This window comes from Ambystoma mexicanum, chromosome 8, assembly GCF_040938575.1.
Source record: "Ambystoma mexicanum isolate Mex_15411 chromosome 8, UKY_AmexF1_1, whole genome shotgun sequence".
Taxonomy (NCBI): domain Eukaryota; kingdom Metazoa; phylum Chordata; class Amphibia; order Caudata; family Ambystomatidae; genus Ambystoma; species Ambystoma mexicanum.
The window spans coordinates 818,563,691-818,587,202 of record NC_090929.1 but is presented as its reverse complement, the minus strand read 5'-3'; the positions used below and the strand labels follow the sequence as shown (position 1 = coordinate 818,587,202).

Below are 23,512 nucleotides of genomic sequence, written 5' to 3'. Positions count from 1 at the left end.
GGCTGCCCTCTGCTCATAGGGTTTCCACCTGAGAGACACATTTTGCAGTGACAGTTTTCCCTGATTTTGCATATGAAGAACTGAGGGATAGTATGTTGTCTTCTAGCTGATCAGACTGGATGTTGGATCCCACTCTGTGTTAAGTACGTGGGCCTCACCAGCCCGAGTACCACTGCCAGCCGTTCTCCATTGAATTCTTGATTATATAACTGGTGATCAACTAATAATCAGTGATTCACTGCAATTAACCTGTCAGATATCCAAACTCTATGCCACCAACATCCACCAAGTGAGCAGGCACTTTGTGACTTGCATCACTCAGTAAAACACCTACATTGACAGCTCATAAGAGGAATCTAATTCTGACACGACATGACATCAGATTTGAAGATTGATACTTGTTTATTTCAAGTTATTCTTTCGATTCTATTCAGGTTTTGATGCATAACCTGTACCCACTTCCTGCTGCTCTTCCAGACATTGTTCCCGGCACACAAATCTTTGAAACATCCAATTCTAGAGAAGAAAACCACACTTAGCTTAAACACTAGTCTTCGACTGTTGGAACCCACCCCAGATGCAGATGTGTCTCTCTTATCTTTCCTTTATGGTATTTGTCCATATGATTTGTTTGCACATTCTTCAAATCTTAAATAGCGGTGTGGGGGAACTTGTGAAGCTGATGTGTGGTAAGCACAATCGTCAAAGTGGACCAACTTCCCAAATAGGACTCCGAAAGACTTAACTCTTAAGAATGTTCTGCTATCCTCACTGCCGCCCAAGGCAATAGCTAACAGCCTAAGCATCTAGTCAAGGTTCCAAAAAAGGAGAACTATTGCTACTGATAATCAATGTTTTCGTTGATGGGAAAGATTCTGCAGAAAACGTCTTTTTTGCCATTTTATATATTGTCTTCGCTATTTCTCAACATTCGCTGTCATGTTTCCTGTGTACCTTAGCACTTTAAAATTCTTTTCTTTCTGAATATTGTAAGGCCATACACGGCTGCATTTCCTATGATAAAGGAGTGCCCCGTTTAACAGTCATTGTTACAATCTGCCAGAAAAGCTGCGGGCGTTCTCTTGTGGTGTGTAGTTGAGCAGCAGTGGAATGCACGCAATGAAAACAAACACCACTGGATAACGTGCGCCATTCCAGTTTATTTATGCACAAGCAAATGTAGTGTTTTACACAACACAAACAAAAGAGAAATGTCCATACATTGTAAAGAAGCAAAAACAATTACATTTGTTCACTTTGTTAATTTCCTTAGGGATTACAAGACCATCCGCTGCCATGGTTTCATGATGCTCCCTTCATGAAGGACAAGGTTGTTCAAGATCAAAAACGAAAGCCCTTTATTTGAACAGTCAGGAGGGTGATACCAACCACTGAAAGCTGCTGCTGCCTTGTCACCAATATGAATGGTGTTTCAGACTGCCCGAACAATAGAGAAGATGAAAGAAAGAGATAACCAGGGGGGCACGGGCAAAGAGAGACTAATCTACAGGGAAGCTGGAAGAGCTCTGCGGCCTGCAAAGGACCTGTAGGGTTGAAGACAGACAGTCATATGCCAGGCGAATCAGATTTGTGACTGACTCTTGCCAAGCTCTACAAGAATTTCCAACGAACTAGCCTTTTTACGAAATCCAAAGACTTAGTTATGCCACCAGGGATGATGCAAACATATTGATGGGTCTGAGATGGCCATAAAACCGCCCTCCATCCAGAGGTGAGTGAGTTTATTGTGAGTCATTGCCAGACCAGACCAGACGTGTGGGATTTACATTGATCGGAAGATTGCACGTGGCTGGATTCTGCCACTAAGTGAAAGGGAAACCTTCAATAAAGCAGAGCATCTGCGCAACCATGGAAATGTAGACGCTATGTGTGACATGTCATGCTTGTACACAGAATAAGAACAATCACACGCAGGAGGAAAATCTGCTAGAGAAATCCTAGCCACCATACCTTGGTACACAGGCATTCATGAAATGAAAAGAAATGAAGAGTACTAATACCCTCATTACAAAGCTGATGGCTTCCCGCAGTGGCAGCACGAGTCATGGGAGAATCTTCACTGATGTCTCCCACAGGATCATACCCCATTTCACGAGTGACACTCGATCCCACTAAACACCAGGGCACTCCGGACAAACATGACACTCTATGGGTTGGGCAGTCGAGTCATGTTGCTGCACAAAGTGGTTCATGTCACAGTGTTGGCAATTGATGGCCGTGGTCAAGCAGAAAACATTATATCATACCTGCATGTGCTTACAGTGTTAGGCTATCATTTTGATCGAATCTTTGAAGACCAGCGAACCATATGTTCTTGTTAACAGAAGGGCGTATTCTGATAACGGACACAAACACCAGGGTCAGCAGTAATGGATTTTGCTGTGTGAGATCGACGTGAAAAAGGCCCATAGCCATGTAGAGTTAAATTAGTGGACATTTCGGAGCTGGATAATTCTTTAGGGACATATTTCTACATCTAATCTCTGGGTGAGGGCCCAGAAAGCGCCCACATTTGCATCACAAATGATAGAGGATATTTGCATGGATGATGACCTACCAGCCTCCCTGGGCAGTTTGTTAGCGATGTGGCAGTGCTATGGGGTTGGAAAGGACAGGGAAATCATCCTTATCTTAGGCAAAATGTCATTGTCAATGATATATTGAATCTGGTCCATATTGCTTATTTTTGGAAAGTGCTCGCAAGGTGGGTTAATGTGCCAACTGAATGAGATGTATAACGGGTGACTGAAGGAGTCCCCAGAGAGCCTTTCCAATTCACAAGACATCTTCTACTAACATCCTTGGACAGTACATTTCAAGCAACAGGTGGATGATTAGGAGCTACAGGACATCGTCTACTAACATCCTTAGACAGTATACTTCAAGCGACAGGTGGATGATTAGGAGCTACAGGACATCGTCTACTAACATCCTTGGACAGTACACTTCAAGCGACAGGTGGATGATTAGGAGCTACAGGACATCTTCTACTAACATCCTTGGACAGTACACTTCAAGCGACAAGTGGATGATTGTGAGCTAGAGGACATCTTCTACTAACAACCTTGGACAGTACACTTCAAGCGACAGGTGGATGATTAGGAGCTATGGGACATCTTCTACAACATCCTTGGACAGTACACTTCAAGCAACAAGTGGATGATTGTGAGCTAGAGGACATCTTTAACTAACAACCGTAGACAGTACACTTCAAGCGACAAGTAGATGATTTTGAGCTAGAGGACATCTTCTACTAACAACCTTGGACAGTACACTTCAAGCGACAGGTGGATGATTAGGAGCTACAGGACATTTTCTACTAACATCCTTGGAAATTACACTTCAAGTGACAGGTGGATGATTAGGAGCTACAGGACATTTTCTACTAACATCCTTGGACAGTACACTTCAAGCAACAAGTGGATGATTGTGAGCTAGAAGACATCTTCTACTAACATCCTTGGACATTACACTTCAAGCGACAAGTGGATAATTGGGAGCTACAGGACACAATTTGTTGAAACTGCACTGAATATTGTAAATGTAACACGTTCAGTGTGTCGCTGTACATGAAACTTATCTTCACTTCTGTTGGCAAGGCAAACTTGAGGACCTGAAACGTCCATATTTAGATAACATACAGGGTTGTTATACCGAAATATGAATATTATATCTTGAGAAACTGACGGTCCAGTGTGTAGGCACCTCTGTTGAGTAGAGATTACTTTCTCCAGTAGGAAATCTACAAAGCTAATCCATGGCTACTGCATAGCCGATTAAGCAATTGTTCAGACCCAAACTGTGATCGATATGGACCAGCTGAAGACACATGAGTTACCCTTGTAAAAATAGTTTTTTTTTTTACATACACATCTTGCAAATTGCGATCAAAGTTAACCTTGCGGCTCAGTCCTGCTAAAGAGTGAAAGGAAACGATTTTCCCAAATAGTCGGAAAAGCCAAGGCCCCTGGCGCCAGAGAAACCAATCAGTTTCTATGTGGAGAGAGCTCATCAAACATTAGAATTCATCATAGCTCCTCTAAGTTTCCCCACCGAACAAATCTCCATACTTACAGGTTTCATTGTGGCGCTTCATTCTTGCATGGAGTACAAACATGAGGAGCAGAAGGAAAGTGGATATATATATATTTTAGTGTTTTGGAACCCGACAGCATTTGATCAGCAACAAGTGACTGACTCTTCCAATGCGGTCGATGGCTCTATATTGTGCAAAAGTGGTGCCAATGGAAGGAGCTGACGTATGCGGTTAAGCAGAGTGCGCTGAACTTGCCACTGCTGAAAGCTGCCTGCTCAGATCAGTGTGGAAGTTAGGACAGGGGACCCCTATGGGCCCATTAGGTTTGGAATTAGGAATTCCCTTGGTTACAGAGTGAGCAGCTCTTAGACCGCTCATGTATTGTGTTTGACACTGTTAAACCCTGCATCAGGTGTTTTTATTGAGCACGTCAATAATGGTATTTCCATGCACATCGTGGTGAGTTTGCAAGATGAATGAACGATTTTGGCTCCTTGATTTGTTATACAGATGTTTGTAGATAGCATGGCCTACAGATATGTAGCTGTGCTGAAGTAGAAATTTTACTAAAGATGTGTGATTCAAAGAGTCACCAAAAACCCAACTGGCCTGTGTTCAGTTAATGAGCAAGTGTGATCCCTCTGGGGAGAAATAGTTAGATACACGGGTTGGTATATTTAAAATTGGGTATGGTGACCTGCAGGTTTAACAAAGAGGGGAAGTCTGATTTTCAGTAGAATCCGTTGCAGAAAACCCTTTTGACCATTTCATTACCAAGTGCGGCATGGTGATCTTCCTCAAAAAGAGGTGCACTTGAACATTAAACTTTACAACCGATTTATGTTTCTCTTTGGAGTCAGAGGACACTGACTTCAAATGGCAAACAAGTGGATCATTGGGCAGGCCCATAAACAATATGCCGACTTGGACCTTTCATCAATGAGTGGATGCTTTCATTGGTGGGTGATAGAGATTTGCAAGGGGACTTTGTGTAATTTGAATTAACATACCGGCCACATCACATCACACTGAAAGTGGTCAATATGTAAGTAAAATATTCTTATTAAACATACAGGTGTCCTACCATTCTGGCTGGGGATATACGTTGACTAGACAAGACAGATGATTGAAGCCCTGCCTAGCTGCATGTCCAATAGGCAGGCACCATTCCCAGGTTTTTTGCAGGTTGTGGAGTAAAGACAGTGGTCTATTCTCTGCTTCTTCCCATAGTGCAGGCAACATTTGTGGTGTCACACAGCAACCAGGAAGGTAAGGAGAGGCGATCCACAAACTAACACCTCTTCAAGGGCCTCATTACGAGTTAGCCTGTCTGGATTTAACGGTGCCGGTAAAACCGTACCGTCACCGTTTTCCAGACTGGCTAAATCCGAGTTATGTGGCCATTGTGGTGTTACACCCGCCAGGTCTGACCTGGCCGGCATAACGCCACCGGCCGCACATGGACGTGGAAACACTGGCACCATTACTGCATGGTGCCGGTGTTTCCACTGCCCCCATGGGATTAGGGAATAACAGAATGCCGGCTCCGGAATTACCAGACCACCGGGGCTGTAATGCCCCAGTGATTCCGGCAAATCCGGAGCCAGTAAATCCCCATGAATCCAGCGGCAGCATGCCAGTTTTACCGGCACGGCTACCACCGGACTCGTAATGAGGCAATGTCCTCTTCTTTGAGCAGGCAAATGTAGACTGAAAAAATACTTCATTAATCGGACAAAGGAATTATAGAAACGTTCCCTTCTAAGGCAGAAGACTGGATCCACAAGGTAGGTAGTGGCTTGATAACTGGTACAACCTGCCAAGTAATTACAGGACATTGAAAATTGAGTTGTTGGTCCTCATCCAATTGTAAGTTCCTGGAGCCATAAATGCAAGCTCAAACTGAGGATTGCCTAGCGTGGATTGCGAAGAACCCCACACCGGCCGGCAGGGATCTCTCCAGAACAGGGTTGGTGGGTGACTGTGGAGCAGTTAAAGCACATTCAACTGATACACCCGCTGCTCGCAATCCGATGATAAACTGCGCACAGTTTGACTGCCCTCCATGTGGGGAGGTTTCATGGGCCTAACAAGAAACTGGATCCTGGAAGTCTCTGCTGTTCCCCTCTATTGGGTATGTTGATCCTTAAGACTGAATGTCGGTGTTGACCTCCTGAGTGCAGGTGCTCAGTGTCCATGTCCGTGGCGTATGAGTTAAATAAAAGCTGGGAATTAATGATCAACCACTAGCAAAATAAATGCATACATCGGTCATGAGAACATTAAGGGGCACACATCCAGTCACAGTGACATTGATACAGAATGGGCTTCTGGGGTTGGTAGAATTGCTCACAAAAATTATTGAAAAGACTGCCGGAGCAGAAGACAACAGACACATACTTTTCAGACGATTTTTCTCAGCCTCACATTTTATGTAGATGTTTCTTAACCACCTATTTTATATGTTGTCTCACCCCCCACCCTCTTTTACTGCTTCTCACTCATTGGCGCCCTGATATGAAGATTAGCGCAGATGGCTGGTCCCTGCTCCCTATTCTTCCTTATGTCCTCTTTTAAAATCTCAAAGCACCAGCTGAAGGTCCCCATCCTGCCTCTCTCAAGCTTTCCTCCCAAAGAGTGAACCCCTTTTTGGCTGTCAATCCACCAGTCTGTCCGCCATTTTCTAACACGCAATAGTCAATAAGCATTGTACACCACGTCCCAGTGAATGGTCTTTGATGTTCTTAACACCAATCATGAAATCCAGTAGCCTGTGGAATTCTGTGGACATCGCTATCACTGCTCCACCATACATTGCTAACAGTTGTGGAATGCTTTTACCCCCTGTGGGAAACCCACGCTTTACACGGAACCTTTCACCAATGCATTTACGTCTGACCCTTTTATTTGTGATTTGGAGCAGTCCCCCATTCATCCATAATCAAAGATTTTCACAAGTCATACTTCTGTTGGCTGGGTATTGAATTATCCCTTATTACTCATGGACTCCTGCTTTAATATGGGGGGCTCTGCGTTTGCTGCTTGTTACACTCTTCAATCGATCTCTATTGTAATAGATCCAGAGACATTCCAAGGATGAATACGCGTACAGTGCCAGACAAACCTAAGTAAGAGCCATGGGAAGACCATGCACCATCTTCTATTCCAATGCATGAGCTGGATATTGGTGGAGCCCTTGGCTGCAGCTTAAAAGGCAAAAGAACAATATTACAGTGTGATATTGAAAAGATCCAATGGAAGACATTAAACGTCCCCCTCCATTAACTTGTCCTGGTTCACACAACGGGTCTGGGGGATGAGCAAAGACATTTACCCTGAGATCCAAAACAAATAAGCAAACTATACACATCACCTCCAGTCTCAGTCGCCCCAAGCTTTGTCTGTAAAGTAACTCTCTGTGCCGGCTCATATAGCAATCAGATGACAACAGTGTCCCCAGTGGCATCCGCTGCAGGACGGGAAAATTGGGCATCCTTGAGGCTCATGCACAATTGTAGAAACAACGGGGACAGGTGGCTGAGGAACCTTTAAGGAATGACTGGTCCCCTGGAATTGCACTGTCTGCCCATGGCTGACACCTACCTTTTAATGCCCAGAGCAGGCCCCTTCACTGTGATCCTACCCTGAAACCATAACCACCTGACCTTCAACCTAACCAACCTACATAACTTCCATTGTCCACTTCAAGCTGGTGTGTGGAACTGATGTTTCTGCTCTATAAACTGGTTCATTAGAGCCCTTTTTTCTTGCACACACAAGACACCTTCCACTAACTTTAGTCACCATCTGTCCTTCCTAACTCCAGCAAACTATCTCGCCAGACGACCTTTCCAAAAATACCTACAGCGGGCAAGTTTATTTTCAGCTTGCCAAGTGTTTCAGGAAGCCTCACAGCTGGTATTAAATTCTCAGAACTGGCCGCTCCTGAGGCAAGTTCAGTGTCTGAGACCCACGGATACATAACTGCTGGCTGCAGATCTGGGGCCCTGTGCCGCAAGGGTTGCATGCTGGGATGGCTCGATGGAAAGGGAATGGTGCACTACTGGCTCTGTAATATTCTCAAGCCATGGCTGAATAGAGGACACATAGGTAGTGGGTGTCCACCCGGGTCCAAAGCTGGAAGCAAGAAGTTGGCATGCAGTCTTCGGCCAAGCGGTGGGAGCAGGCAATCACGCTCGCCATGCCCCACCAAGCAACCTGTAAAGGCATGCATTGGTGTGTACAATTAGAAGTTTGCGCAGATGCACATGGAAGAGCTAAGCACATGCAGTTATGTGTACAACAAAGGCTGTTCACCAGGGGCTGATGTTTGAGAACATGGAGTTGAATGTTCACTATTGGGGTGTGTACACACTCATATGCTCGGACTCTGGATTCTTGCTGAGGCATGTACACGTTTTTACGATGCATTCTTCAAGAGCATTAATGTCAGGTGTTTATCAAATGGTTTTGTAGTTAGGATACAGATTGGGTATTTGCATGTTCACCGAGGGGGGAGAGGTGGGTGCGTACATATGTACAGTAAACTCACAACAGAAGCAATTAACGTGTACATGTGATGGGAAAAAAACGCATATGCCTCTAACTATAGCACAGGCATGCACTCACATGTTCACAAAGTCTACACGCATACACAGCTCAGGAAGGTTCCATGTAATAATGTCCCCTCCAAAATATCGCCATGCAAATAAATCACGGAAAAATTGGCGTTTTTTGTGGGGACATTATGAAATGGAACATGCGGGGGGGGGGGAGATACCCCCGCAACCCCAAACCCTTTTTTATTTTTCATGGGGAGCAGGGGACACCCCCGCAACCTCTGCCTGCCCCTGTCCCTATATATATGGTCACCTATATAATGTTGCCACAACATTTTCCCAGCAGCATTATATACGGCGGCCATATATATAGGGATAGTATTACCTGAAACCCTCAGGGAATAGGCCGTCACAGATACACAAGTGCTTTTTGTACTCATGCCTGAGGTCCAAAGTGCCGTAACATGAACAGATGACCCTTGGTGCGAGTCTGTGATCGACATAGATAGCAACGTGTGCAGCAGAAACCTGATGAAATTACATGAAAGGCAAGCAGCACTAACAGAACGTGAAAAGCGTACAGTGATGCATGCAGAGGACGCTTGATACAATTACATGAAACATACAACTGGCCTGGGCAGCAGGATCCTGATGCAAGTCCTTCACAAACATGCATGGACCTGTGCAGCAGACTCATGATACAATGACACAAAAGACATGCCCAGACTTGTGCAGAAGCCTATTCCTATAAGCATGGGAAAGCGGGTGCAGCAGACTCTAGAAGCAAGTGCATAAAAAGCATGTCTAGACTTGAGAAGCAGTCTCTGGATACAAGTACAGGAAGGGTACAGTAACGTGTGCATCAGACTGCTGAGGCAAGTACATTAAAGACGCACATGGACTTGCGCAGGAGACTCTGGATACAAGTAGAGGAAGGACATACTGCGACGTATGCCGCAGACTGCCGGTGCAAGTACATAAAAGGCACGCATGCACTTATGCGGCAGACTATGGATACAAGTGCAGGTAGGGCATACTGCGACGTATGACGTAGACTGCCAGTGCAAATACATAAAAGGCACGCATGCACTTATGCGGCAGACTATGGATACAAGTGCAGGAAGAGCATACTGCGACGTATGACGCAGACTGCCGGTGCAAATACATAAAAGGCACGCATGCACTTATGCAGCAGACTCTGAGTACATGTAGAGGAAGGGCATACTGCGACGTATGCCACAGCCTGCCGGTGCAAGTACATAAAAGACACGCATGCACTTATGCGGCAGACTCGGATACAAGTATGCGAAAGGCAAGCCCAGAATACAAGAACATGATCAGCATGAGGTAACAGTACAACAGACTCCTGAAGCAATAACATGAAGGGCATACATGGACTTGTGCCGCAGACTCTCGATAAAGTAGGAGAACAGCATATAGTGATATGCGCAACAGACTCGTGACGTAAGCACAGGCACACACTCGTACGGCAGACACTTGAAACAAGTACGCGAAAGGTAGGCATGGACTTGTGCCGCCAAATATTGATATGAGTACACACGCCATGTTCTGACATGTGCAGCACACCCACGATGCAAGTACATGAATGGCACCCCGAAGACTCTTGACATAAGTACACAACCAACATGTCTTGACTTGTGCATGATATGGCATAGTGTGTGATGTGGGCAGGTTCCTGATGCAAGTGAACAGCAGGCATGCATAGACTCATGCCGCAGCTTCTGGATACACGTGCACACTGTGACGCATGCCACAGACTCTGGGAAAAGGTACACAGCAGTGGAGTAACTTTGCTGAAAATGTTGGGGGGACATGACATCTGAAGAAAAGGTGCCCCAGCCAAATGAATGGGGGCAAAATGGTGTGCCATGAAAGTTGGGGGGGACAAACACCCCTGCCCCCCCCCTTAAAATTACACACATGATACACAGGGCCCATAGCCCTCACATTAAGCCTCAGCTTTAAATCATTACGCATTGGACCAGAAGAACGGTTTGGATGGTCAAAGTTGAAAATATGGCTCTTTGGACTGAAATTATGATGGAATTAAGGTAAAGAGAGAACCGGTTCGAAGTTGGGCAAATGGAGCCTGCTGAAGCCTATGCTTCAGAGTTAGTAAAGACAGAGTCACCTGTGCTGAAAAAGTGAGTGCAAAGGCATAGGCTGCAAGCATTGGGAGCACCAAGCAGCACACGCTGGGCATCTGCTTTAAACATTTCACAACCATCAGTATCTATATATTAAGCTGTGTGCGCGAATGCATGAATCTGTCCTGGTTCCCAAACTTCAGCGCGTATGCATTCACAGGCTGCATGCACCCACACATGCACTAGCGATGTGAAGCCAGCAACTATATATCCTCGTGTTCTCCATAAGACTATCGGGCCTGCTCTATCTATATGCCTTCATTCCAGCGCACACCCCTTTGCGTGCACCCACTCCCTGACGGAAGGGCACTCTTGCATTTCCGAATGCGATACATTAGCAGGGTCAGGTCAGAGGGCACCTTCGTAAACTCGCATCTGTCCATGAGCGTGCCTGTCTGCGCCCATTTCATTCGCGTGTCTCGTTTTTTCCTACAGCCTGCTCTTCTAAGCGGAAGCATTTCTGTTTTAAATGTCCAAATGTATCTGAAGCCGATTTGGTTCCCGGATATGCTCAACTCAGTCTAGCAGATGGAGCAACACCACACAGCATATGCAGCCTTTTCAGTTTCTGAACCGCTCATCTTTTGCTCCAATTGTTTAAACACCTTGCCTTTTCAATCCAGGTATGTCATCGCTTTATTGTCCTATTAATCACTCACTGAGGAAGGATTCGCCTCTCTTGATTGCTTGAGGGTCCTTGGAGCATTCGACACACATTGGTTCTGGGGTCCATACCATCGTGCTTTTAGCCAGATAGGGGGGAATCGGGCATAATGAGGAGGGGGGTTATTTATGCTTGCTACAGCCATGTTGATTGAGCTCATAGCCCAATCCTAGGGGGGATATTCATCTCAAGCATCCTACTGGTTGAAGGTGGAATGTCACAGCAATAACACGTCTCAGTAGTGGACTGAGGCCGGCCTCCACACATTTGCCTGTATTCCTGTTCGGGATGCTGAGAACCGTGGTCTTGCTACTTGAACACCGGAAATAGAAGATTGTGGGGAAATAATTGGGCTTAGAGGACTGTATATGCCTACTGCCCGAAAATCAGGGGAACTTTTCTGCTGCTGGGGTTCTCGTGCAGAAAAATGATTTGGAGCAGGTGGTGGTGTCCTGGAGGGCAGCGGCGGAGAAGTGACTTCTGTTCTCCATATGGGTTCGTCAAGAGTAGTGGCAGACCGGGGCTTTATCACAATGGGTGTCAATTTGGTTGATGAGGACATGGGGGTTGGTGTTGAGAAGCGTTTGACCTCATAGGTTCTCACCGTTTTCACTGGTGCTTGTCGAGCAGGAGTGACAGATATGCTGGATGTTTGGTTAACCTGGCCTGCTGGATTCTGTATGTTGGCATTTGGCGAGCCACCATAGCAGAACATAGCAGAATTTAACTGGTAAGGTTGGTGCCTCATGAAATCAATAGCCTGGAGTCTTGGCTTTTGGCTGGTCGCCTTCTTTACCTTGCTTTCTGATTTACTGGACCGAGATTTAGATGCAGCCAACGGGTAAAATGGAGAGTGTAATGGGTTGTAGGCTATTGGAGGAGGAGCACGGATATTTGAGGAGTACTTCCAGCCGGATGGCAAAGATGGAGTCGGAGAGGGTGTTCTGGGTCTAGAATATGGAGCAGGAGTTGATTCCACCACAAACCTGTCCATGCGGCTCTGACGTTTGGCAAACAGTTCTGCTCCTTTGCCTCCCATCTGAGGCATATCATGGGTTCCATTAACCTGACCACCAGCTGGAAACTGTGGATGAGGCTTGGGAGCTACCGGCGGAGGGGCCTTAAGCTTACGAATATTTGACTGCATGAAGTTGCATGCCTCAGCTCCTAGACTCAAGAAGTCCTCTTCAGGGCCAGACTCAAAGCCTGCTCCGTGGGGTTCATTTTTGGGTTTTCCATCTAGGTTCTGCACTAGAGAAAGAAGCTCTGGATTTGGTGAGTGTTTTTGCTTTTCCTCTACCTTAGTGAACATTTGTTTCCTCGAACCTCTCTTACGAGCTTCCTGTAGTATGCCTGTGCGGGATGCCGGCACAGCAATCCTTTGCTCTCTTGATGTCAATGACTCACAAGGAGGCTGAGAAGAGGCAATTGGAGTGACGGATGACTTAGGCACACTTACATATGACTTGTTGACTGTCACAGGGTTGGGCCCTTTCGATGTTGGACTTATAACTAGTAATGTTGACGATGCCCCTGGTGTTTTTTGAGTCGATTCTAGTGACCTAATTGGAGTGGGATGATTGGCTGCTGCAGGTGACCCTGTTTGTCTGGAAGGGTTTGAGAGATATATCGAGGCAGTAGTGGTCTTTGCCACTGTTGGGGTCGGTGTGCTCTCAAGAGCTATTTCTTCTACAGATAGCTTTGGTGTAAGTGGTGCTTTTTGTTTTGATGGTCCTGAAATATACAGTGATGCTTTGGTGCTTGATGGAGGTGTTTCCATTCCAGGCGTTTCAATAACCGCTGCTGGAGAGGTTACCGTGAATGGCGAAGGAACTATGCTTCGGGCGCTGGGGCTGTCAACTTTCTTCTTTGGAGTTGAAGGTCTAAAGATGACAGATGTTGTCACTGGCCGATGCCCAGTAACCCCTGGAGTGAAGGGCCTAGCAGATCTGTTGAATATTACTGCTGGGTCTGCATGGCTGTCCTCAGCTCCTGCCGTTAGGCCCCAATGAACATCCTGTGGAGCAGGGCCTTCCCCGTTCATCATCATGTGCTTCTTTGAGACATTTGGCTCAGATTGATGCCCACATTGAGTTGGGTGTGGTGCCTGCTCTGGAGCAGACTCGCTGGCCTTCTGCCTTAGTTGCTCAAACATCTTTGCTCCTCTTCCTGATTCTTCACAGAGGCCCTGTTCTTCTTGCTGTGATTGAGAATCCATTTTAGGTTTGTCAATGTCCATGTAAGTGTTGTCCCAGTCTGATTGGTTGGTCAAGCTTCGGGCATCAGAGAAACCTTCTTCATCAAACTCTGACTCACTAGTTGGGAAGATGCCGTCCTCATCCTCGTAGCGATCTTCATCCACGCTCCCGTAGCTCACCAAGGTGTATTTTTTTGCCCTTTGCCGGCGCTTCTTAAACATAAGCACCCCTTTAGAGTGAGGGTTTGGAGCATCGGTAAGCAGTGAAGCTATAGTCTTGCATTTTGTTTTCGCTTCCTTCACTTGCTTGTCCTGCACACTTTCACTGCGGTGAAGCACTAAAAGGAAGAAAGAAAAACATATTGTCAATTAAAGTGAACCATCGGCAGGACATTGTGTACATTCTTAACACTGTTTATCCATTATTTATTTATAATCTACCTAAAAATGTATTTATATTCGTAAAAGAGCTCTGCAAAATATAAAACCTCTAACAAGAAATCCTCACTTCATCAGCCCCCATGCCCTACTCAGCTACTCTCACTTCCTCTTCCAGTTGTCCCATCGGTCCCTTCCCTACATCTATCATGCTTTGCATCAGTTAACATAAGGGATGGAAGCTTGCGCAGAAACTACAAATAATTATTGGTTAATGCATGTATGGTTTTATATATTTCAGGTTATTTCTTCCGTCTTTGGCTGTATCCCTAGGCCGCTACAATAGGAATATGGTTTGGTCATCTTTAGTTTGTCTATCTGTTTAGTATGTAAACAATGCATTATAAATAATAAGCTATTACGTGTGTTCCTATATGATACACAGCGAGTTGTATATCATCTAGTGTAGTAACTGAACCATATCCCCAAAATAGCACTATCACTTTGTACAAGAATGAGTGCAAGATGGCAGAGTGAACTAACCAATACTTGTGTGGAATTGAACAAATATGAGTTCCAGGATGCTCACATTGTTGTTTGTTGGTTGTATGGTGTGCTGCTTGAGATCCTATGTGTATCATCAGAAAAGTGATGGCGGGGGGCTGCACTAAAGTAAATAGCCGCTGCTACTATCTTCTTTAGTAAATGGCGCCTTCCTTTCTGTGCAAAATAGCATCTTGGCCGTCCCCTTCCCATACCCAAAGCTTTCCAAATGTCCATGTTTGCTGTGAAATATCAGTGCACGGAGCAGCTCAGGATAGACAATAATCAGACTTCTGCCCATTGCCCTGTGCGAAGTTATTGGTGTATTGGCAACCAGTCAGCACAGCAGGTCTCAACAAATGTGTTGTGTGAGAACTCTCTACTTGTTTGAATAGTGAGCAACCAACAGACCCTAAATGGTCTGGATAGGCATCTGATCGGCAAAAATCTGATATAGCAATGCCTCTTACCTTCAGGAACAAATCCTTATGCAATAAAATTAATTGAAGGGAGATTTTCACCACGGTTGCAAGATATTACTTTTGCAGCTATTGACAGTTTTTTTAATTAAATTCCTGAGATGTCATCTGTGTCAAAGGATGTGTGAGGGGTGTAAAACTTTCTTGTCTCAAACGTACGTTCTGCCCCCTGTGGGGCCCTGCAAGGCTTGGCCCTGTCTCCCCTATTTTTAATGAGTTTTTTAACCATTGATTGTCTGATTAAGTTGCTTGGCTCCTCTACATGGGGCCAGTTAGATAGCTCAACAAATGCATTGCTTGCTTCTGAGGGCTATAGTCTGGGGTTTAAAAGAATCGAAGGCGGATTTAGGCATCATAGCCATCTATGGGTGAAAAATAAAGTGCCATTGAATTGGATAAGAACACCAATTATTATAGTCCTTAAAGGCGGGAGGGATCCAGTATGTAACGCAATCTAAAAGTGTGATGTTATCATTATATGATTACTAGCTGTACCCATCCTATGATATGCCCACCTAGCATTTGCGCTCTCTCTCCCCCTCTCTCTTTCTCTCTTTCTGTCTTTCTCTCTTTGGCGCTCTCCCTTCCGCCCTTTCTCCCCGTCGCACTCTGTGACTCTGCGTCTCTCTGTCGGCGAGAGTCGTATTGCCGGTGCAAGGTTTTTTTTTAATGATTACAAGTGGAATGTGTGAGCAGCCCTCCAGGCATCACCCAAAGTGAGAAACGGCCTGGTATTTGGGAGCATCCATTGACAAGAATGTCACCATCACACTGACAGTGGATGGTCCGTACTGGCGGAGGTGAGGGGAAAAACGGAAATGCCATGATGGGTTTCGGGGTGTCGTGGTTCTGACAGACATTTTAAGCGACCAGAGCAGCCTTCTCCGGGGTCTACGACTACGTTAGTTATTTACTATTTTTGTTAATGACTAATGTGTGTTCACACTTTAACAAAAGCACCGACTCTGCTGCACTACCAAGCAATCGGTCTCCAACATGCAAAAGTAAACATTGTCTTGGTGCATCCAGAAAAAAACAACATATACATGGTTTTAATCCGAGCGCAACTTCTTCCAGGAAGAGAAGGCCATATTTAAAGCCATACAATTTAGTTGCACTAATATTGTACTCTTTCCAATTATGCAGTGTTCAATTCTATTGACCATTTCTAGTATATAGTGAAGCCATAAAAATAATGTTTCACTTCTCTTACTCGGCAAAGCACATTATCAAAACATTGAATAACCATATAAATGGTTTTCTGATGGAAAGCTATCCTTCAAATAAGGAGAATGTGGTACACTGCTCTTTTGAAATATTCCTATCAAAAAGGAAATGAGGGCACATAGCACCAATGAGTATCCTGGCTGCTTTGCACAAAATCAAAGAACATATTTGGACCATGAGAATGACCACAAATCATTACATTTGACAAGTATTTCAGTGACAAAATGGTTGCATGCTTGAATGAATCACCAACAATGCCCTCCTCGACCAGTCTACCCCTGCACTTGGTCTCCCCTGACCCCCTCGGGGCTCCCTCCCTCTGCACTAGCATGGATGGGCCTGCACCCCCTGAGCCCTTCTAGCCCCGTCCCTGGCCCTCAGAACGTGGACCTTCTCACCCCTGCACTCTCTACATTCCCCTGCCACTGTCCACCTGGCACTCGCTTAACCGACAACGCCTTCCGCCCTAACCGGCACTCCCCTCCGCCCCCCTCTCCGCCACATTTCTTGTTACTGCACTTGCACGAACAGAATGTCACAAGGCCTAGTAGAACCGTTTCTGTTTTTCTACATCCCAGTTCTTCACCCACCCCCTCCTGTCTTGTTGCAACTTGAAACACCTTGTGTATAGGTGCATTATAAATTGCCAATAAAATAAATACAAATAAATACATTTCTGCTACATGCCCAGCCATTCCATTGGGGTCATCGGGCCGTCCAGCTTCTCGATTGTAAACATAACATTGTCTCTCCCCTCACAGAATTTTACATGAGGAAGGGCCAAAAGATAAGCCATGTCTCAGGGTAAGGCTAGGGCTCCAAATGCCCTGTTCCCAATACACTAACATTCTTAGGAAATGTTATATATATATGATGTCAAGGCGGCCCAACAGTACTTAATTAGCCTCGACATCTGTCTCTAAACCAGCTCTATTCACTCCATATAAGAATGCTGTATCTACACTTGAGGAGTGTTAATCAATGGCAGCTCAATCCCACAAAGAAAGATCTACTCATTACTGGTAATAACCAATTCTCTGGAGTCCTTCCTTTTGGTGTATGCCTTGTGTGGCAATGCCTTACTCTACCTTCCAGAAAAAAGAATCTTGTGGTTCCGGTAAAATACAAAATATGAGCTGTTACCACCCCACTTTTGAATCTGGGGGAGACTTTGACCCTCATTACAGTTATGCTGGTATGCCGTCGATACCGGCAAAACTGCCCTACCGTTCCACCGCCCGATATCCCAGTATTATTCTTTCTTTGCTCAGGGGAAAGAACATTCTACGTGTTGGCTCCACCCATGTGGAATATCTTACCGCTCTTTCTCAGGGTGACTAAAAGCAGAAGGTAAATCCAGAGATAATTGTAGAAACTGATGTCCCTTAACTAAAGCTTCTCCCTTAGTCTCACTACTGGTCAGCACAAATAGGCCGTTTGTGACATGCGTGCACTTTTCAAGTTCACAAACACAGCAGAACATAACAGAGCAGAAGTGGTAAAATCCTCACACCCAAGTGCACATCCACACACCAGCACTATGCTCACCTTTCAGCTCCCATTCACGTTTAATAATAGATCGCTTCCATGTGTGCTATCCCTGGGGCTGTGGGAAGGGGACAACAGGGAGAACACTCCGGCTAGCTAATTTGCCCCATTATTTTATAATTGTGACAAAGCAAAAGGATTTGGATTTCATCTGTGGCATACGAGTTGGCATGGCAGGCATTGAGAAACGTGAAAAAGTTATGAAAATGTGTTAGTTTGATTGTGACCATTGTTAGGAAAGGAAGTGTGTACGCAATAAGAGGTATGTATTTTTCAAGTGTCCTAGAGAATTTACAATGCCTTTCCAAAATTACAGCCTTTCTTCTAGATGCAAGAGGCTCCATAGTGCTTGTTTTTGATCAGACACTAGTGTGTTTTAATATTTTTTTTTAATGAAAAGTCAAAATGGGAAGTAAATGATTTGAATACAAATACTTGGAACAATAGTTTACAAAGTGACGGGAAGATTTTTGGATCTAAAGTAGGTGCTCTTACATCCCCAGTTTTTTCGCAGAGTTTTTGGCCGAACGTTTTCGGCTGAAAAAAAGCATCAATTAATTTTATATTTTGGGGTCTTCCACCCCAAAACCCATTTCCCTATTATCTAGTCCCTATTACCGTCAACCATCTATCTCCTACATCCCCTTACCCACCACCCCCATATTTTTCAATTCGTTTTTTTAGCCCAATATTCTTGGCAAAAGACTCAGCGAAAAAAAGGTGGGTGTTGTGATAATGTTGGCCCCTAAAGTAGAGAGTGACTGCACTTAAAACGCTGGTTGAAAAGATGACAGCTGACATGCCGAATCTGCACCTAAGGGCAATAGATGCTGAAAGAAAGTCAATGAGCTATGGCAGTAGAGAGGCGTGTCTCAAGCAATTTCTCAAAAAGTACTTTCAGGACATGCTTCAACGGAAGGGCCTCAAACATCATCTTTAACGAACGAACTAACGAACGAACGAACAAACGTGTAGGGTCCCACCGAGACAACTGTTCACTGGGGGCTCCAACCTGAGCAACAGTGGCAGAACTGCTTGATTACATTGACCAGGACTCTATTCACCAAGCAATAAAAAGTAATCAATTAAATGCTTATATTTACGGCAAAGTTAGAGGTTATTTAAGAGAGAAAATTCTTGTTCTTCACAACCAAACAGGAGGTCTGTGGGTGACTCCAGGTGAATGTAAGGTCTATAAAGATGGAGTCAAAAGGATCAGGTCATCAAAGGGAACAACGGGGTACACGAAAACCATTAGAAACAACAAAAGGATCGGCACAGAGAGAAGTTAGGGACTGATTCCAAAAGGCACTTGAGTAACAATGTCTTATGATAGGACATACACATCTCTGAACAAACTCTGTGGCTCAATCGCTACTGGTAGATCAGAGAAATGACTGCATGGGGGGCCATCTCGGGAAAAACAAGAGAAGAGAGGAAAATATTAAGATAAAGTGCTGAGGAAGATTAAATATTTATTATTTTGCTAGGGGGAAGTGTATGTTGACATTATGCCGCAGTGTTTCTATGATAGGGAACGTGCTTGTGACACACACAGGACGGTAGGGTGCAAATGGATGATGAGATGATGGTATGGATCACAAGCTAGTGCCTTAATCCAAGAACAGTGCTAATCTATTGATCTATGTCACAGCTTTCTGGCAATGGTCTGGGGACTGTGGGAATTAAGTGTCATATGTTACTGTTCAATACTTGAATTGCTGTTACTATATGTACCAAGTTGGGGGGTCGAGAAAAGAAAAGGTTGGTTCTGGAAAAGTAACAGGTGAATATGTCAATGGTTCAAATTCATTGCGAGTTCAAATACGATACACAGCTGGGAGTGATACATTTAAAGCGGTCTTCAAGGGCTGGTGCCAAGCATATGAAGTAATGGAAAAGAGATAAAATACAGAATGAATACAAGAAATGGAAGGAGGGATTAAAACGTTATAACCAGTGATAGTCAAAAGAGAGGTTACAGGGAAAGTTTGGAAAGTATATCCAGAAAAAACAACACAATATAATAAACCTAGGGACAGAAGAACTCAAATCCAGGGAATACAATTGTAAAGAACATGCGTGTGCCCATGGAGCCTGTCATGTCACAAGATTGAGAGCTAGCCCACTTATCACAAAATGTAAGAACCTCATAGCAAAGGCTATGATTACAAGTAATCAGAGAGAAACATTGAGTGTTTTTGAAAACTATTTCTATGAATTGTGCATGCAGGACATAAACCCAAGTCAGAAGACAATGACAGAATTCCCAGAGAAGCTGAATTTACCAAGAGAAAGAGAAGAAGAAAACATAATTATCATTATTATCATTATTATTATTTTGAGAATGCCTTAGATGGGCATGTCCTAGGATTAAGAGAAAAGGACTGTATTGTGGCACAAACAACTGGAAAATCATAAACTGGTTAACCACTTTACTGCACATTTTCTACAACGAGGTGATGCAGACTGGACATCCTCCCCCCAGCTTGGAAAATGGCCAATATTATAAGATGGAAAAGGCCTAAAATGTCACAAGTAGCACGGGCCAGCTTGCTACTTACTCTGTAAACCAGACAATTGCTCAAATAGTGCGATTGATGATGAATAATAATACAGGGAAACTGGTACACCTCGCCCAACTGGGTTTAATTCCTAGAAAGCAGCTGCAGATATGCTTTTGCAAACAATTGATCACACAATTACACACATGAAATCTCGATAATTATTAGCATGTGATGCTGAAAAGTCCTTTGGCAGAGTGTGTTGGAAATGTGTGGTTTACATTAAAGAGAATGTGGGGAAAACTATAGACAATATTTTGCAGCAATGTATGAAGACTGAAAGGCACATGGACATGTCCCCTAACTCAAGCTCAAGCAAAAAAGGTAACAATCAGGGATGGCCACTTTCTTTGGAATTGTTGTCTTGGTAATTGAACCTCTAGCACGGAAACTGAAATTGAATAAGAAAATACTCCCATTCTTAAGCGAATGTTAATAGGTCACACTACATGTGTATGTGAATGATCTGGTGATGTAGTCATTCTGAGAGACTAGTAGTAACAACAGGGTATCAATAGAAACATTCAGTAAAATGTCAAGATACAAGATCAAAGATGACAAAATATATCTTATATAGTGGAACTAATTTTTAAAACAAAATGCAAGAAAGCTTGAAACTATATCCAAGGGTGCAGATTCTGCAAAAATGGCAGGGCCTTGCAAAAATAAGCCTTGATTATATTGTGACATAGACACGAACTAGATAGTGGGCGTTCAGTCGAACCTCTTGATAGCTGCGCCACAGGATAAGTAATTGATTAAAAAGAGACAGGAACAGCCCGTAAGATATGGAATAACTGGCCGCTAACAATCATTGGAAGAATAAATAGTGCAACCATTATAATTTTACAAGGTTCCGTTTTTTATAAGAGACCATCCCAATGTATCCTGCCAAAAATTATTTCAGTAAACTGCAAGGTATAATGATTTCATGTACATCGTTCTATAAATCAGCATTATTGTCATGGAGAAAAGGGGCTGTGCCTTGCCTCCCTTCCAGTATGATCTTTGGGCAGCCCAACTCAGACAAAATATGCCATTACTTGCCACTGGGCATAAACACAGATAATGATATTGTACCGGCTGTACAAGTAAGTGAAGGATTACATTATAAACTTGCAAACCGGTATCACCCCATCACTACGCATCCCAACACTGGGCATCAGAAAAAGTCGAATTATAAAAGCCCCATTTCACAGCATATATATGTGGGGGGATGGGTTGAGTTAATAATAAGTGTGGGTGGTATGGTTGGGGTTTATGCGGGTCTCATATATATTTCTGCCCCTCTGTATCCGAAATGTTGAATGCATAGGTTTAGTTTGAACATAATAACCTTTCCAAGAGACAAAGAAAGTAATTATATTGAAAGAAATTAAATGTAAAGAAATTAACAGTTATTATCTGTAAAATAGTGCAGGGCACTGCCTTAATATTTTTGAACAACGGAAGAACGTTCTCAAAGAAATGTTGTTTTTCAAGTAAAAACCGCATGAAGATAAAATAAATAATGTCTGTGCTTGTTGTAACTCACTGAGCACCACATAGTTCTCTCCAAATGGTTACAAAATGCCAAATGCTGTCTTTGAGACAAGATTACTGCGAGTTGGCTGTAATTACACGATTTCTCTGAAAGAGAATACCTTTTACCGAATATCTTGGAAAAAGATGCAAGTCATGGACTTGAGGGTAAATAAATGATCTCGTACAGCGGTATGCCTGGCCCACTTGGTTTAAAAATATTCTCAAAAATATACGTCACGTTTTTAAGCCAGAAAGTAATACACATTTCAATGGCTCAATATGCACAGTGCATAAAAATACCAATGGAAATAGCTAAGTAAATATATAAAGCTCAAGTCATTGGTTAATGTTGAAGGGAGTTGCACCTAGTATCGATATAGTCATTATTCATACAACTTAGCAACCACACATTTGTCAGTGCAAGTCAAGAAAAACTTTCAAAAATAATTTTCTTGAGTCCTTTTAGATTTATAGATTTAATCAAATTTTATTTGTTGAACGCCTCTCTTTGAAAGGAAAGAAATCTTCTGGGATCTCTCAGAATGTTTCAGGAATAAATACCACATTACTATTACTGGTTTACATGATAGGCCGGGCTGACATTGAAAAATACAGGTCAATGCATCTTTTACATCCATGAGAGACATGCTGGATTTTGTTTGGGAAAAACTTACAATCACAATGTAATCCCTGCCGTCCCCTCTATTGTGTTTACCGTCAGCCACTACAACAACAATTTCAAAACTCACCCAGGAGAATTCTCACTGCCTACAAGGGGTTAAAATATGTTATCAGGTATGAGCCTAGAGGCCCATCATGTTGACTACCAGCTTCGGATTGCGGTTGCCGTCTATTCTGTTTTCATGACTTTTGTGATTACGGATTTAGTTCTTGTCGAAGCTTCTTCTTGAAAAGGGTTGTTTTGAGCATTCTTCAAAATATATAAATAACCTTTTAGCATCTTAGTTCTTTGCCCAGGACATTGCATCGTTTTTTTCTCCATGGAATACCCTCGCTAAGTATTTTGTTTTCATAAAGTATTGGCACCCTGGAGATTGCAATAAAAAGGTTGATTTCGCTGTGTCACAGTATGGATGCTATGCTTTACTGTGGCTTGCATCACATTATTCTCTTACAATTTTATGTGTGTTTTAAAGAAGTCATGGTCAGGAGAAGCTTAAAAATAATCAAACAAATTTGGAGCGTCCTAAAGATAGCCACTCCTGTTGCCACACTGTCACATTAGACACACCACAAAACTGTGTATATTTTATGGGGTTTCTTTTTCTTAGAAGCAAACAGAGCACAGTTTCATCTATTGGCAATATTAGGGAATTTAACTGCATCCCCGCGAGCCAAATCCACTCTGTTTTCAAAATATCCACACAAAACAAATTGAACACTGAAAACCTGTTGCGATTGCTGCTCATGGGGACCCTAATTAGGACCCCAATTCATCAACAGAAAGATCCATATATTGGAGAAAAGGGATATGGAAGGACCAAATGTTGTATTGGTGCAGCAAAAATCCTGCTATCTTTGGTAGGATGTGAGAATGTAATGGTAGAAATGTTTAGCTTTGCATTAATGTCACGAGTTATTTC

The 23,512-nt window shown here is 43.7% G+C and overlaps 1 protein-coding gene across 1 annotated transcript in view; it reads right to left on the bottom strand.

Moving 5' to 3' along the window:
- Positions 1-1,140: 1,140 nt before the first annotated feature.
- SYNPO2L (synaptopodin 2 like) overlaps positions 1,141-23,512 on the bottom strand; it is a 343,674-nt gene continuing 321,302 nt past the window's right edge. The window contains exon 4 of the mRNA XM_069610690.1: positions 1,141-13,983. Within this exon, the coding sequence (XP_069466791.1) occupies positions 11,684-13,983 (2,300 nt within the window). The 3' untranslated portion in view covers positions 1,141-11,683. The remainder of the gene's footprint in view (positions 13,984-23,512) is intronic.